This window comes from Thunnus thynnus, chromosome 2, assembly GCF_963924715.1.
Source record: "Thunnus thynnus chromosome 2, fThuThy2.1, whole genome shotgun sequence".
Taxonomy (NCBI): domain Eukaryota; kingdom Metazoa; phylum Chordata; class Actinopteri; order Scombriformes; family Scombridae; genus Thunnus; species Thunnus thynnus.
In genome coordinates this window covers 32,268,068-32,286,797 of record NC_089518.1, presented here as the reverse complement: position 1 = coordinate 32,286,797, position 18,730 = coordinate 32,268,068, and the positions used below count along the sequence as shown (strand labels likewise).

General features: G+C 38.7%; 1 protein-coding gene across 1 annotated transcript in view; it reads left to right on the top strand.

Annotated features, from left to right (window-relative positions):
• Positions 1-18,730, top strand: part of ksr2 (kinase suppressor of ras 2) — a 107,375-nt gene that overhangs the window by 48,500 nt on the left and 40,145 nt on the right. Inside the window, exon 6 of the mRNA XM_067570388.1 lies at positions 11,011-11,183. Coding sequence (XP_067426489.1) covers positions 11,011-11,183 — 173 coding nt within the window. The remainder of the gene's footprint in view (positions 1-11,010; positions 11,184-18,730) is intronic.

The window sequence follows — 18,730 nt, the reverse complement described above, 5'->3', positions numbered from 1 at the left end:
CCTGATACGGAGGCACTGACTGCTTGTCTAATTTTCAGAATTTTGTCAGTGAAGAAGGAGGCAAATTCATTGCAGGCCTTGGTGGATAGAAGTTCAGGGGAAAGACCGCCTTGCATTTCTCAGTTCCAAATTATAAATGCGAAGTCTCTCTTTATAGATGTCATCATGAACCTGGAGATTTGACCAGTGTGGCATTTCTCCATGGAGATCTTTTCTTAAAGAGTGAAAGAGATGAATATGAGGGATACCTGACTTGATGATCTTGCAACCCCCGACTTCAAGCTGTACACCTGTTGTCAGCTGAACCGTGGTGAATCTGAAATGGTTAGTAGTTGAAATGTCTCATTAACGTGAACATGAACAGAGTTGAAAGTTTCCATTTGAAAGTGAGTTACCTCTCCAACATTAGAGGGCTGGACCAGGGTGTAGGACTGGGAGGGGTTCAAGGATTCAAGTCAAGCCCTCACTTTTATTTCAGTGGCAGGGGATTGGCACTACATCTTATTATTACTGTCGCTGCAATTGACATCACTTAGGGTGGAAGTGCATTATTGTCTGGTATCGTCTGTTCCAAGCACTGTCAGTCACATATATGCTTGTAATGTTTGTTAATTCAAAATTCCAATAAAATTGTTAATCATAAAAACAAACAAACAAACAAAAAAAACAATAGTTGAAACATTTTTCAAACATCATGAAATTACAATGTTCTTTACTGGACAAAACTAACATTAGTCAAAGGATTTTATATTTATATTTCAGGCCTTGTTTTTTAAGGTGTTTTTAGCAAATTTTAGTTATATTAGCAAACACATACTCAATATAGTAAACTCAAAATCTTTAGGTGTGCATTTGAAAGTAAAAAGAGAGATAGAGAGCAAGTGCACATATGTAACAGTTTATTTTGGACATTTGACAAAAAATGTTCCTAGCAAAGTTAAAACTAAATCTACGTCCTTGCAGTGCAGTTAGTCTCTTGAAACAGCAACTTATCACCAAGTGCTGGAAAAGCCTGAGGTGACAAGAAGCAATAATGCTTGAAGAAATACAGTAGAAAGACTGAAGAGTTATAAGAACCAGCGGTCTTGTTTTGCACTGCATCACTAATGCTTAAATTTGTAAACAAACAAAACAAGATGTCATGTAAAGCTGTAGAAACAAAATATGTCCGACAAAAAGGTCTCTGCAAGAGAATCATTCATCTCATCTCCTAGATTCACAGCAAGAAGGGTTAAAACTGAAACGTCAATCCAACACTGACCAAATCCCATCTAATTGACAAGCAGAGATGCTTTATTCTGTCTCCATGACAACACTTCTCTCCCTGTCTCCACTTCTGCGTCCTGTACTTTCTCACTGGGGGTTTCTTTCCAATATTGAGTTTGAAACCAAGGAGCTCAGTGCATCCTGCAAGCAGCAAAATGGGTGTTGCAGTCTTTGCTGCTATTATTGCGATATAATGGCCCATGGAGGACTCTGAGGCCTAAGATCTTGAGCCGAGTTCAGGTGTTCTAACCAGAAAGACAGCGCTCGTGTATATTAGATTAGATTGCACTTCTTAAATTCATCTTGCATCACAAGTAAACTCTGTTTAGCAATAGCACCGATCCCACTTTTTCAGTCCTGATACCGACACCTGGACTTTGGGTATCGGCTGATACCGAATACTGATTCAATACCAGTGTTTAATCAATAAGCTATATGCCTCACTGTGTGGAAGGGACAGGGATCATTCTTTTATGTGTAAGGCAACATCAGGTTTGACTTAAACATTGCTTTCCTAACTTTGTAAAACAAAATGTAACAAATAAATACATAGATATACATTTACTGTATTGTTAAAATAATGGTATCTGATACCAGATCGGCCCATTGAGTCAGTATTGGACCGATATCAGTATTGGTGTTGGTGCATCTCTACAACACAATATTAAAAACAGACAGCTGTATTTCATGTTTACTATTCACTGTCTGACATACAGGTACATACAGTATTGCCAATCTTAGAACAGTTTAACCTTTATGCCTCATTCCTTATCAGCTACCTGCATATTCCGCCTCGCCTGTAGAGAAAGCATGTTCTTATTTAAAAGTTTGACCGTTTGAGGAATGAATGCAACCTGTTTAGACTAACCAGTGAAACTTTTAAATATTCTATTAGATAGCAAAAGCTGATATTCATCAAACAAAACGTGACAGGAATCTGATGTAATGCTACAAGCTAGTCAACTCTCTTTTGGTATATGAACTCGATATTGTGTCCACTCGTTTGTAGTGTGTGACAGTTGTATTTGTCTGTTTGAACTGTTTGTGTTGTTGTTTATGCTGCTCTCTCGGCCATATATATATATATATATATATATATATATGCTGTTTGAAAGTTAAATCAAGTGTTTGGTCCACGATCTTCAGGCATACCTGTCAGCAAAGATAGTGGATCAAATATTCGACCCGAGTTTTTGAACTGAACACACCAAGAGAACGTTGCCTCTAGCTAGCAGAATGCAAATTGAGTTTAAAGTTGTAGCACACAAAATTAATGCAGAGACGGGGGCGAATTATCTTCTCTTAGTATCTCATGGTTATTCACAGAGCAGAATGTTAAGCTCTGACCTAACTTTGCCCCTGATGCATTTTACTTTCTAAAACTCTAATCACCAACTTGGTGGGGGTAATTTACATTTCCGCAGCTAAAATGGCTCTGTTTTCTTGCATTATATGACCAGCCTGAAAATATTTCAAGTGTGACAATAAAAACCAGTTTATTGGAAGCAAGGCTGCAAGTAAGACTATTTTTAGATATTGATTTGATCTGTCAATCTGTCTTTTAGATTAATCAGTTCAGTCTATAAAATATCACAAAATGGTAAACAAGACTAAAAGTCTACAGCCATGCTATCTGTACGTTGAGCTAAATGCTACCATCAGCATGCTAACATGCTCACAATGACAAAAGATAATGTTTAACATGTTCACTATCTTAGTTTAGTGTGTTCGTATGCTAAATAGCTCTAAACACATAGTACAGTTAAGAGTGATGGGAATGTGATTAGGTTTGCAGGTATTTGGTCATAAATCAAAGTGTTGGACACATTCATATTTTGACCTGCTGGTGTTAGATGACAATGTACAAAATTGTGTGCCAAGCCATCTAGATATTGAGATATTTCACTTGATAGGTGAAAAGTTTGCTGGTGGTGCTAGAAGGAAAGTCAGGGGATCAGTAGGATTCATCCTCTGGGAAGCGTGAATGTCTGTACATATCATAGCAATCCTTCCAATAGTTGTTGAGACATTTCAGTCTGAACCAAAGTGGTGAAATACAGAGAAAAGTAGCAAATTTTCACATTTGAGAAGCTGGAATGTTTTTGATAAATGACTTAAAGGATTTATAAGTAGTTTTATTGTTGCTGTTGTTTTACTGGTTTGCAAGCAGACAACATCTCTAGTATGAAAATAAAATCCACATTTTATGTCCATAACACATAATTACCATACCACTGCTCATGGCTTCACATGGCCACAGCGTGTAGGCATACAATTATTTTAACCAGGCAGGCTGTGCAGTGTCAGTGCACACAGACACAGATCCCTGATATGCTACTGAAAAGACAACGTTACAGTCCGCCTTCCTGTCAGCTTGTCACTCCTCTGTCCCTGCTCCCTGGTCCCAAACCACTGGTCTCGCTTCTCATCTGGTCATCAGCTTCCCCTCCCCCTCTTTCTCATTTTCTGTCTCTTACACAGGCTTGCTCTCTTTTTCAATCCCTTGCCTCTCTCTCTCTCTCTCTCTCTCTCTCTCTCTCTTTTTTTTTTTTTTTTTTTTGCCTCGGGTGTCTTGCTGTCTCTTCAGCGTCATGTTCAGGTTTCAATCCACGACTCACATGCATGTTTCCCATCCCCACTGAGAGCGCCGTGCCTCCTCTGGCCTCTGACAGCGCACTGACACCCACCCGTATCCCTGTGGAGACGCTGACAGTTAAAGAGGAGATAACAAGAGAGGGAAGGAGGGAAAGTGAGTTCTTTAACTTGTGCGTTATTATCAGTCAGCCATCTCGACAGGTGATCAGCAGATGTTGTCATGATGAGACATCAAACGTCCACGTCAACGCATGACGTGGGCGTGCATACACACACACACACACACACACACACACACACACACACACACACACACATACATGCACAGGGGGTCACAGACACACCCCTCTCTGTGTCCGTGAAACACATGTCTTAACAAACATGTTGTTATATTTAGTAGTGACGTCTGTGATTGCAGCGCAGCAGTGTCTCATCCCATGATTGCTTGGATGATCTAATGGTCCTGTACAGCGGTTGAGACTCTTCGAGATCTGTGTGTAGCTCTTCTGGCAAACAAACGTAACATTTGGATAAGGCAATGAAGCAAACAAGAAAGACAGCCAAAACAGTGTATCCCCTCTAGCAGTGAAGGTTCAGCTGTAACATGATATGTTTGTTTTCAGTGTCTCCTTTTGCAGGCAACAAACTGGTGAGGATTGCTGATTCCCTGTTTGATAAAGTCACCTTCTTTACTTTACTCTCTGCTTGTGTTCGCTTTATACTCCTACTATAATTTAAATGCAAGAAGCACATTACTATTTGATACACATTCCTAACACGAACAGTTACTGCAGCAGTTGTGTTGCAATTTTTCCCATGCATTGGGTTTCGGTAATTGCTGAGATCTGGGAACAAGCAACAACACGACGCTAAGTCAGACAGGGAAGAAACATGAGTGATTTGACAGGTTGTAAACGAACAGCAGTTAAACCAGATCATCTAAACCATTTTAATTGGAGGCGAAGCTCAAAGTGAGTGCAGTAATATGTTTGGCTAACCTAGGGTTTCATTTACAACCTGTCTGAGTGTCTTACTGCTTGTAATTTCTTGTATTTCTGACTTCTTTTTAGCGATATGGCTGCATTTCCCTATTCTCAGCAATAAACTCTGTTACAGTTCATACATCTTGTCTGTGTAATTACCAGAATTATACTTTAAATGTGCAATTGATTTTGTTGGGGTCAACACAACAAGCTGTAAACATTACACTGACATCTTATCACCATGATATGGTGAACGTGACAGCAAACGTGTTGCCTTTTTACAATCCGATAGAACCCACCATGCACAGATCAACATTAGCATTCATTCGGAGTCATGTGTCTGCCCACCTAATGAATGCAAGTCTAATATTCACTCTCTACCAACTCCTGAGGAAACTATGTTCCACTTTGTTCACCAGCTAGTCACTAAATTTGTCTGTGTGCCGTTTGGTGCTGTGCAAGCAGTGTTCGGTAGAATTTTACAGCTTTTTTTTTTGCTAAAAACAGCTGCCTGCAGTGGCTGAAATGTCACAGATTAGAGTGATGAACCAAACAGTAAAGTTTCAGGCCAGACATCCAAAATAATGAGGAGAAAGATGCTATTAAGCTCTGTACAGCTGAGGGGAACTGTAGTCGGCCGTGATTCTCTGTTGGATCATCACTATGAGCAACGCCTTTGACAGTGCACATAGTCATCTGACCCATTATTCATTTGAAAATATTGATTTGAACAACTTTACAGCATGTTAACGCTATGTGATAACACTATGTGTAAGATTTGAAGATGTGGTCGTATCAAAAAACAGCACTGCACGCTGCTTCCACCACCTTCATGAATCTGCAAAACATAGACAGCACTGCACACGTTTTCTCTTGGATTGTCAGTTTTTTTTTACAAACATAAACGTATGCCAGTAAAATAGTAAAAAAAAAAAATGCTATTATCACAAATTAATTCTGCACAAAAGAGATTTAAGGTGCAGCAAAATTGCAAATTGTAATTTTTAAAAAATGTTTTAATAATAAAATGAGTAATGATGCTATGTTCATGGCAAATTAGTTTTTTAGTAGCCTAACAAGTTTTCTGCACAGATTTGGAAATCTGTTCTTCCCTGATATACAGTATATACAACCACATCTTCTTCTGGTTTCAGACGCCTCATCTCACATATTCAGATATTTGAATAATCTTCATGTATTGGGACATACGGCCTATTTAATGTAAGCCATTTGAACCAGATCTGTTCAGAAAATGTATTGCATTTTGTAGTTAAAACAGGAGAATATTTGGATTGTTGCACTTACCACGCAATAACAATAATTCATTTTAGATTAAGTTTGGCATTAACTTCATTATTGTGCCTGAGGAAACAAGAATAAAAAGCCTATCCAGGGTAGCAGACTGCCAGCTTTTATTCAACTCTGGCTTGACGCCGCAGACAACCTTCTTTGGATGAAACCGCTCAAAGGGCTCACAGTAATTCTCTGTTGTAATCATTATTCTACCCACCTTTATTTCATTTTTCTACCAACTTTATTAAAGCAGCAAAGAGAAGTGGCTGCCAGAGATATTATTCCACTGTTACATTTGCATAAAAAGCAACAGGGTGCTTTTCTCGCCATGTGGGTCTCAGCAAAGCTCTTTGCATATTTCCGAGGTAAAAAGTGGGGGTATGCAGATGGAATCCTGCAAGTCATTTATCCCCCTAGATGGACACAAGTGTTAATTAGACAGAGCTTGAATGCTTTTCAGCATTGCTGTTGAGATATGCCAGTTTGATAGTGAGCAACAGCTAGCTAGTTAGGGAAGAAAGCTGTGCAATATTCATGACCCTGCTTTTTTAAAATCCTCTTGATATGTCAGAACGTAAAGGAAATATGTCGTTTTAAGGATTGCTGCTCTCCTGCTCTCCCCTCTGTCCTTGATCAAATGGAACTTTTACTTGAAGATGTCACTGTAATTAGTGTCTCTGCAAGCGTGGGGAAGTGCATGTGGAGGGAGTGGGTGGATGAATGCATGTACGTGTGTGCATGAATGTCTGATTTGTTTTCACTTGCTTGCACAATGTGAAGTGAAAATCTCATATTTCAAAAGTGTAAACCAGCCAGGAAACTTAAAATAAAGCTCTTATCCCACCTCCTGGGTTTTGTAAAACAAAAAAAGTCAAGGTTTTTGCACGACAAAAGTGAGTTGTTGGTGTCGACATGTTACGCTTGTGAAGAATATATTTAGCTTTTTTGTTTTCTGCCCAAATCATTTTGAGCAGGATTCCCTTTATTGACAAAGCTGATGAAATGAAGTCAGTGAGAAAAAACACGCTGTTGTCTGCAAATATCATGACCTTTGGTCCGATTAACACAATTACATGTCGTGCAAACTTTAGATCGCACTTTCACTCACTTTAGAATAAATACAATAGAACTTTAATGATCGCAGAGAAAACTGGGACATTGTAACAGGATATGACAGGAAGAAAGAATATGAATAAGAAATCAGCAAATCAGCAGGTAATAAAGATGACACAACAGGTAATTTAATCACTACAATATATCAAGTGGAAATGCCTGAATGAAACTGTGAAAAAGAAAACTCTTGGTGTTCCTGTTTACGCAGAATGGAAGACCCGGAGGATTAAAGGCTGAAAAATACTACTTGAAATGTGACACAAACATGCAGTGATTTCCATCTTTGAGAGATGCATCGTGATGTACAATCCCGGACTAGATCAAAGGACAACTCGGCTATTCACACCTTCGCTGATTTCTCTTGACACTCGACAAGTCAGCCACCTCCCTCTTTTTGTGTCTTTCTGTGTTGTGTATTCTTTAAGTTTCTACCTCCTGGAACTTTTCATATGCGGAATAGGAAAAGGTATCTGAATAGATGCTTTAATGACAACTGTGAAGTTGACAGTCCCCCGTTCCTCCCCGTCTGCCCGCCTGCACTGACAACCGTTTTCAAAACCAAAATCGGGAATCCTCTCCCTTCTTTCAACATTCATATTCCCTCCCTGAACATCTACAAATCATCCGAGGAGAGGATAAAGGCATGCATGCAGGGAGATGAATGGTTTAATTTAGATTCAAATGGCATAAAGTGGGCTAATCGGAATAGCTGACAAAAGCTCTATGACGGAGAAGTGATAACCTGCAGGCTGCTTCCTTATTGCAGGAGATGGGAGTGAAGTACTGGGCTGGTTTACAGGTCTAATTGCATGACTCAGGGTAGGGAGTGAGATACTGACATGGGAGGAAAAATTCCAGTGGAATTTAACACTTAATGAGAGTTACTTTGCATGATAAGTCAGTCTTAATTTTTGTCTTTATGAAGGATGAAGTCATATTTTCTCTCTCTTTCATGCTTTTTTCTCACTGGTCTCTTTTCCAGTTTATGTCTGTCTGGACTTTCTCTGATATCTTCTCTTCTGTTTGCTTTTGTCTGCTTTCTGTTTGCTCTAGTTTGGTTATTGTTTAGCTCTGTTTGCTTCACACACTAGTTTCCTTCTGTTTCTTCTCTGCAGCTTTTCCTTTCATAGTCTCTGCTTTTTGACATTCTGACTCACTTTGTGCAACTGTTTCACTTGTCCTTCACTGTCTGGTCTGTGTACGTGTCAGTCCACCACTCAGACATTTGTTTGCAAGTGGATTTGTAGAGTTACGAATCTGATGTTGCTGCCTAACTTGAGAACTCAATCCGGGTTGTTCTCACTTTTTTTTTTACACGTCATTCGACTTTGGTTGAGTCTGAGGATATAAGGTTGTTGCCTCAGGTTAATGGGAGGTTTATTTTTGTACTCATTTCTGTGTGTTAGCTGGGCATATTTTTGAAGTGTGTCTACTTTGCCCTCTGGCTTCACTACAGCTCACATGTTGAGCCCAAAATACAGTAAATAATAAAATATAGTGCTCCTTAAACCAATTAAGATATTTTAAATCAAATGACATTTTAGTGAGCCCAAGCTGTACGTGTTTCTTTTCTTAGTTCACAAGTCACTTTTTAATCACGTGACTTGGACGGTCACCTCATCTGCTATGATTTCTTTCTTTTTTGTATGTTGTATTATGCCCTTGTAAAGCACTTTGTGTCTAATGTCTACAAAAATCCGTATACAAATAAATTTTACTTTTACTTACTTTCCGACTTACTTACAGTTACCTCACTATCATGCTGTGTATCTGTGTATCTACAGGTTATGTCTTGCGCTAAACTCTAAAGTTTTACTAGAACAAACTGTATGACAAGCTGACAAAGACAAAGTGCACTACATGCTTAATTACCCAAAATTCATTTCTGAAATGACAGGTCGCCCAAAAAGAAGCGGTCTGACAAACAGAAGCCAGTGATTATGGGAAATTATCGGTGACTTACGATTTGACATGAGACACTAATTCAAAAAGATGTTTTTCAAGTAATTTGCAAGCTTCTGTCCAAAAGCAGGAATGTAACCATAGAGACAGCTGTTGGATGTTATGCAGTAATACCACCCTCCAACCCCCCAGTCCAAAGAGACAATTCCTTAAGCAGTACTTTCAAAAATGAGTGGCTGTCAACCTGAAAATCAGGCTGTCTTCATTTACTTGCTCTCTCTCAAGTAAAAAAAAAAAAAAAAAAAAAATATATATATATATATTTTTTTTTTTTTACTTGCTGGACACACATTTTTTGCATATATTTACTTACTTGAAGTTCTTAGAGTAGAAATGTTTGCTTCAATCAAACAATGTACCCCTTCATTGTGGAGGCCATGTAGAGAACAAATCTTTAATTTAAACCCAGTGGGAATATATTTCTATTATACAATATATTTATTTAACTATTGAATTGAAAAATTGATATTTGGTCTTTTCATATAATGATACAGGAATCACATGTATTTCATTCGCCGTAATAATGGTGCTTTTTGTATATTGATTTATTTAAAGTAGTAATTTTATACTATTGTGTGATGACATACCATTGTGTGTAAGCATATCACTCATTTCAAATTAACAGCCTTTTGTATTCCTTTGTGTTGTCTTATATAATCTTCTGTCGCTCCATCCTGTATGCTTTTCTTGTCCTGTCAGCAGTTTGTTTTCTATCTGGCTTGTTACCAAAAGCTTTACAGTCAGCTTAGGAACATGACAACCAACCTTACAGACTTCATCATGATCACTTAATCCTGTAATTATTTTGTTACAGTACACCATACTTACAGCAGCTTAGGGTGCTATCACACCTACAGCTTGTTTTCTGTGGCTCTGCAGAAACCATAACACCGTAGAGATTTTGTAGTTAGTTTGTTGAGGCCCAAAGTGCAAAATTACAACTTAACTTGAGCTTGTGCATACTTAATTACAGGTAGTTTTTTTATTGGAAAATTTGGTAACCTGGTGTCCTACCAAGTTAGAGCTTTTTGTAGTGAGGCGAGTCAAATACTTAACTCTTCTTCATTCAAAGTAAAGAAAAATAAATGACCATGAGATACTCTTAAACTCTTATCCTCAGTCTGCAATGTTCCGTATTTTCCACGTGTTATTTTGTAATGACGGTGTTGTAAGTGACTCTTCTTGGTGCACCCGCTTTCTCTCACCCTGCCTTTCATATCCCTTCAAGAGCGGGTGTGAACTTGTTGCTGTGGGGTATGCAGCATGTGTAGGTGGAGAGAATAATAAAATAATAATCATATAGTTACTGGAGGGAGCAGGGAAAGTTTTTTTTTTCTATAAAAAGCTAGAGTCATATCACTTATTCAAAATGCAACATGTCTTGCAGCTGCATTGCATTATGGTATATGTATATGAGAAGAAATTGACATATCTTCTGTGTGACTGAAGCCTTTACACCTTGATCCTGACTGAATATAAAGCCAGATCGGGTATCCTTTCAAATGCCCCAGAAATTCCTAGCTACCCCTCTACTATTTTGTCTGTTTGTTCAAGGATGTAGTGGCATAATAAAATCACAGTTTTATGTGTTTTATTTTAGCTTGAATTTGTTCTATAAAGATATGAAATAATATCACTTTAAGGTGATTGATACAACTTTCTGTAAGTATTTACTACCAGGGGATTTTAATGTAAATGTCTTTTTTCTTGTTTTTTGACGGTTTTGACGTTTTAGTAAACCATTTTGGTGTGTTTGCACCCCTAACCTGTTTCCCTTTGGTTTTCCTTTTTCCCTCAGAGCCAAGAAGAAGACCAAGCCCTTGAACCTTAAGATCCACAGCAGCGTGGGCAGCTGTGAGAATCTGCCCACACAGCGTTCGCCCCTTCACACTGAACGATCTCTGCGATCCTTCTTCTTCCCCTCCTTCATCCCTTCCACACCTCCTGTCCATGCTGAAACACCCTCTGCAAGTAAGTTCTTTTATTAATCATGAAATAATGATGAAATGAGATCTTTTTAACGCCTTCAATATATCTCTTTCATATTCCAATCCTTTCTGACGTACCCTTATTTAGTTCTCAGGCAGTGTCTCATGTCTGGGATGTTACTCTGCTCTCTGCAAGTTTAAGTCAAAATGTGCAATTCACTCTTGGCTTGAAAACTGAACTAGGAGTTGAGAGATCATAAGCATTTGTAACCAAAAATTAGCCTTCATTATCTATGCAGACAAACCTGTGCAGTGCATCTTAGTATTTCTGTCCAAAAGTCAGCTTTACAATCTGTTTTTCACTTTGTGGTGTCAGTCTTAAACCCTCTACTTGACATCTTTGCACTTAAGCAAAACATTGTCTCCACAATGGAAATAAAGAGCAGTCACATGTCCATAATTATTCTTATCTCCATAATTCTTTTTGTCAAAAATATACTTAGTGCAACGGTTGGAAAATGCAACAAATGAACAATCAGGCCTTGCCATAATGACCGGAGGTGGTGTGTTGCTGCACATTTGCAGCCTTATTGGCTGAAGTATTATGGCCATACTGCGGAAGCCATTAGACAGAGGAGGATATGGGGAAAGGCAGAGAAACAGACAGAAAAGGAGGTCGTGTCAAGGAAAGGAGTGATGAATGGTTGTCACTTAGTGTTGTAAATAGTCGTAGACCTTGACTAGAAGGTATTTTGGGCACAGCAGTGCATATTTGTTGGTAGAGGCATGATGTGGAATAATCACACACACATATGCAAGCAAGACATGTACTTGACTGAAAGAAAACAGATGGTGAGGTGCTTTGCCACCTGCAGATACACATGAAGATAACCTCTCTTGTTCATGTATGTAAGAGTACAGGTATACATTTTAAATTTTTGGTCCAAACCATAGTGGAAAGGTTTTCCTTGTCACATGTTTTACTGTATTGAATCCCATTTGGTAAACTGTCATCCCACCAGGTGGAGAGTAACAGTAGATTTTGGCTGAAGTGGATCCAATAGCTTTACATTCTCCATGCATGATGACATATTTGTGCTCGTAGATATAGCTTATGTTCCCTGGTCTTGATACTTTCCAGGCATAAGGACTTACTGGTGATCAGACTTCAGCATCATTAAAAAACTGTTGAGGAGATGTTTCCTTCTACTTCTCACTCATAACGAACCACAGAGCACTTGTGGTTCAAGACCTGCTTTTTCAAGTGTCTCATCACATATTTAAAAGTGTAACCTATTTCAGGTATCAGTGTTCTCAGCTGAACAAACAAACCTAGCTGATGTCATTCAAACAATGCCACCAATGTCACCGTTGGTATAAAGAGGGATAAGTGCTTTTTCCACATTTAACTTGCTGAGTGTTCATGTTGATACAATATCACCTGGTTTGTCTGTAATTGAAGTCGCTCTTTTGGCTGTTAGTAAAATGTCATTTGGTGGACTGGTGCTACGATTGCAGCTGTCAGGTTCAAATAAAAAGTGTTATTCTTGGAAAAATTCTAGCTTAAAGGTAGTTGCCCTGATGTGAAGCTCAGTTCACAGCTTAGATACACATCATACATTTCAATGTCATTTTCAAGGGAGTATACTGGCTACATAAGATCCACCTAACCTAAGTTTGGTCTTTTCTATATTTCTTTTTTTAATATTTTTCAACCTAAACCATTGGATATATATAGAAAAGCAAAAATAATGTATATCCAAATTCACATAGACATGGTCAATCAGTATTAACTACAGAAACTCCAAAGAGACAGTCCAGTATCAAGGATATTGTCAATGTGCTCACCTGCCAATTATGTTCATTTTTACTTGTTGGCTGTTGCTTTATACATGAAGTTAAATTAGTAAGATCAAGAAATACAGGATCTTCATTGTGAACATGCGTGGATGAGTAATTTTTGTTTTGCACTTTTGAAATTAATTTTTACATATGAAACAAGAGTTGTCAGATGTAATGGTACATGGAAATGTGAATGCAAATGAGTAAATAATCTAATTCACACTGTCAGTACAAAATGTATTAAAGAAGCAGCTGTGTTTGCGTTCATTATCCTTTGTTGAAATGGAAAAATTCACTTGTGGACACTGTGCAAGAGACCAGCTGAAATGATACCTTTAGGATATGTAATGTTGATCGTTTTTCAGGTATTTTGTGCAACTGCAAGTTAATTAGAGCAGTTTGTTACCCTGCAACCTCCAGATCGAAATAGAAAGTGGCACTTATCTAAAATCTGAATGTTTAAGTAATGAAAAGATGATACTTGATCACAAAGCTGTAAATAAGGATCACAGGCCTGCAGTCATTCACAATGAAGCCATCTCCCTTGTCTCCCTCCACCTGTACGTGTGTGGGAGTGCATACTGACAACCCACCGAGCAGGAGCGTCCAAGTTAACAGCATATGCTCGGGGCTACAGCAGAGATAGTACTTCATATGTTGACAGAGAGTTTTTAGGAGTCGAAGGAAGTACACCTGGCTTTTTTTATCCTGCTGTACTGGAAAGCATTATTAGACACGGTGGGTATCACAGCTTGGTTTGGAAACCTGCCTGTGCAACTAAAATCCAAGATAAGCCGTCCGCTGCGGACAGTTCTGAAGGTTGAAGGAGACGTACAGCTTCATACACCCCTTCAGGCTTTTCTGGGAGGAGTTGGTATGCATGTTAAATCACCTCTGACTTCTCAGCCTAATATGAGCTACTTCCCTCAGTCGTGCTTTTCAGTTCTCCAAAATACGGGTTAGAATGCTGAAAACTTTGTTTGTGCTGGTGTCGATTACAGTTGTAAATACTGAGGGCGATATGCAAGCTGTGTCTGCGTGTTGGCTTATCTGCATTTTTTAGTCAAATGTGTTGCAACACTGACACTAATCTGATTGTGTTGTTTCTTTTAACAACAGCAGCAGCGCTGAGTTTAAGACACATTAACCCTTGAGGGAAAATTAGGTTGATCTCTGTCTGTTCTCTGTAAATTTACTGCACCTTTTAAAAAAAAGGTGTTATTACTGTATTTGCTGTCATAGCTTGAACATTTATATACTAATCACGTCTAATTTTTCCATCCCTCATAGCTTTAAGTTGTTCTTTTTTTGATATATGATATCAATATGATATTTGATATATCCCACTTTCCACTATTTCATTCACAAAGATTTATTTTTATTTAGTTTTTAATTTGTTTAATCATTAGTATGATTTTTAATGTTGTTATCCAGATGTTCAAATTGTATTGTTTGAAAAAATGAGAAAGAAAATTAAATTATATATAGTCGATATATGTGACAAAATACTGCTTAATAATACAAAAATATTAGAGTGAAACATCTAATCACTCAACAGGCAGATGCTCATTCTTCTAACATGTAAATAACTCAGTAAGGATAAAATGAAATGTCTTCCTCTCCTGTGGAGCACCTCACTTGCCCTCGGGGTCCCCGGTTCTTATTTTAGGAACATACGTGTGTGAACGCTTGTGTGAGCATTTGGACAAGCGTGTGTTTGCCCGGTCAGCCAGACTAAACATCCGTCCGAGGTCTATGTTTGGGATTATCGTATCACTGCCATCTCATATGTCAGGGCCCTCCAGCCAACAGCATTATCACTCATCCCTCAAGTCGCCTGAATCAAAACACGCGGAGGACCCACAAGACTGGCTGAGGTGGCCAAACGCTGTCTGCTCAGGATGAGTCAGAGCCCAGTTTAAGCTGAAACATCAGTGCCTTCCTATTGGTTTGTTTAGCTTGCAACAACCTAGAGATACTGTTTGTGATAGCATGGTTATGATATAGTTAAGATTACATAAAAGATCACCCAGGTATATCTTTGATAAGGGGGGAGTCTTTGGCACATCGTTGGGTTTTGGAGGGAAGATGCTGATAGATTTGTATTAAATGTCTATAAAGTCAGGTGCCCATATGAACAATGAAAGATACTTTTTCTAATGTAATAATTAACTATTAAAAGATCCTCTCCTGATGCACTTAAGTGATGGGAGGCAGTCCCCTTTCTGTGAAAAAAAGTGCTCAAATGTTTATCTGAAGCTAATATGAGGCTACAGACGTCCAAACCAAGTGGAAGTCTTCCAAGTTTACAGCCTTTTTATTACAAATTTCGTGCGAAAAGGAAAATATTCACTTCATTTGACTAACTCAGACTGCCGAAGCCTCATATTAGCTTCAGATAAACTTTTGCATACATTTTCGCCTAAAACGAGGACTTTGGATTTTGACTCTCATCACTTACACTGAAAGCACATTAGTAAGGTATTTTTACTGGTCAGTGAATTGATTACAGATAGAAAAACCTCTTTCAATGTTCTTAAGGGCACCTGACTGTTATTTTAAGACAGACTTAAAAAAATTGTGAACCTATCCTTTAAGTCTATGTAAAGAATAAGGCTGGTGTTATTCCATATTTTTAAAATATTGTCAACAAATCCCATTAAATAATTTCATAAAACAGGGCAGCTGGACATTGTAGTTTTTTTTTTGCAAATGTTACTCAAACAGGAAAACTACAGTATTGTTGAGAACTATTTTTAGCCAGGAATTGATAGACATTCGGTGTTTGTTTTGGTTTTTTGTTTGATTTTTGTCTTTTAAATTTGACCATTTCCGGGCCCCAGACACACACAAATGCACACACACAAAATCAATTCAGGTTAAGAACTTCCCATAGACATCCAAGGTAGTATTGATCGGTCAGAGTTATCCGATTGGATGTAGGCAGCTTATTCATGCCACACCCCCCACAAAAAAAAAACAATAAAATCAATCACTATTACCAAACTAATCTGCAGTCCAGTCCTGGTTGAGAACATAGGGTTGATTAGACATCTACTACGGACGATGTCTGACATCTCCCTGGCTGTTTCCAATTTTCCTTATATAATAAACATTCAGTTCGCAATTCTCCACTCAAGTTAGTGAACAGTCATTTTTGCAGCGTTGCACAACTACGATTTTCTCATCTATAAAATGCAATGTGAGCACTACTGTTTTGAGGGCATTATATAGTTTGTAAATTTCACACTCAAAAAAAAAAGGCACACAGTAAATAGAGTGCATTTTGGACTAAGCCACTGACTCTCCTGATAGTGTAGTTACAGCTTTATCATTCTTGTTAGTACTTCAAGTCCTGTGACCTCACAACATCTTTTTGAAGAATGGTGTTCGTCCCTCCAGAAGAGATCCAGAGACTTGTAGAATCAATGCCAAGGCTGAGAGACACCATTCTTCAAAAAGATATTCCCTCATTTGGTGCTTTGATGATGGTGGCGGAGAGCGCTGTCTAACACATCAGTCCAAAGTCTCCCATAGGTGTTAAATTGGGTTGAGATCTGGTGACTGTGAAGGCAATAGCATATGATTCACATCATTTTCATATTCATCAAACCATCCAGTGACCCCTCTGGCCCTGTGAATTGGGGTACTGTCATCCTGGAAGAGACCACTCCCATCAGGATAGAAATGTTTCATCATAGGATAAAGGTGATCACTCAGAACCACTTTGTGTTGATTTACAGTGACCCTTCCTTTTAAGGGACCCAAACCATGCCAGCAAAATGCCCCCGACAGCATAACAGAGCCACCAGATCCCCTCACTGTAGGGGTAAAGCATTCACACCTGTACCGGTTTTTCCTTAAGTTTGTCACCTGTCTGTTATTAGCAGCATACAGTATCTCTGTACCCCCTTCAAGTTGAGCAGAGGTCTAATCAGCCAAAATAACAAGCTGCACCTTTAATACTTACATCTATTGCCTTGTTTAATACCCTGCATGTACTCTCATTATATCCACATAAAATTCAGTGGAGAAAAAAGGCTTCCAACCTGAACCATGGAGAATAAACAAAAAGACAACTGAACGCTTCATGCTTGCAAAAACTGTGGGTTGTTTCACTGGTATATTCACTCTCATGTTCATGTTTTAGCGCAACAGAAGTCATAAAAAATTATTTCACTTTATTCAAGCGAGGTGCGTCCTTGTTTTTTCTGTTGTTGTTTACCCTCATGGTCAACTTAAATAATACATATTCAGTTTTTAGTGTTTTTGCGCCCGCTCCAGGTGTTATGATAAATCATTGTTTTTCCAATGTGAAAAGTTATGGTGGCCACAGTGGGACAGTTTCCACAGGCAGCTCACCTCTAACGCCTGAAGCTGTTTGAGCTCACAGAGTCGGAGCCAACAGACGCACCAGCCTGTGATGATGCCTTGTGTCCACTTAGATGTCCACCACCAGCCCTGGGCCTCAACCAACACACCTGCTGCAAAACTGATGTGTGTGTATGTGTGTATACACCTTGTGCCAATGAGAAAGAGAGAGAGAGAGAGAAAGAGAGAGAGAGAGAGTGTGTGTGTGTGTGTGTGTGTGTGTGTGAGAGAGAGAGATAGATGGATAGAGAGTGGGAGTCTGTGAGTGTGTGCTTGTGGATATAAATGGCTTAAATGTTCTTCATACGCTTTGTGCACAACTCACTCTGTTTATTTCTGCATGTGTTCGAATGACGTCACCCACTCTGCCTAACCTCACATAGACGCTTCTGCAGTTGCGTCACAAAATCTCCTAGCAACCAAGTGTGGCACCACAATGGACGTCCCTTTGAGAATTGACAAATAAATAATGGCTACAAATGACTGCTAAATTTAAATCAGGGTGTGGAGAAAGAGCTACCTGAGAAAAATATTTGTGGTTGGCGTCGACTCAGTATTTCAGTTTCATGAGAACTGTCATCATTCAACTAGACTTCTGAAGTTTTACAGGTTTAAGAGGCTGGGCGTTGACATGTTTACTCATATTTTGAGAGCCAACATGTTTTAACTTATATTTCCCAGCTACAAGACTCTCAAAAGGCTCTCTAAAAAAACCTGAAACTGTGGTTCTGATCATGCTTTTAAAGGCTCGACGAAAGACGAATTTTCATACACTCACATAGAAATAGCATAGCTTTATGTCTTTGAGACACACAAAATTAAAACAGTTTTAAAGAACCTGATGCTGCATCGCTGGGCTTGTCTGAGGTGGAGGGGACAGGAGCGTTTGATGCTGCATTGCTGGAAGGTGCTGAGGTGGGGAAGGTGTCTGCAGGTGGCCCAGGATTTGCAGGAGTGGGATTAAACTATCTCAAAAGTGCATCTGAAGAGAGCAGAGGAGTATATGTGACCATTGGGTGTTACATCATATTAATAGAAAAGCTGCTGATGGTGAAACCTAGCCAATAATAGCAGCTAACCCCCATTATAGCCTATAAGATTCTATAACACAAACAGCAAGAGTAGACCAGGAGCAATTGTAACATCTCAAATTACACCAATCAAAAACGAGACAGAGTCATGAAACTCATTATGCACATGATCTGTGATGATCCCTCTCTGCCTACCAAAGGACAAACTGATGTCTCTAAATATACCTAAATATTGATGAAGTTAAACCCTGTCTTTTGCGTTTCTGATGCTTATTCATTAGAAATTGTCTTTATATTATTTATAATTATGAATAATTATACTGTTTTAGTTAAACTGGGGTTAATT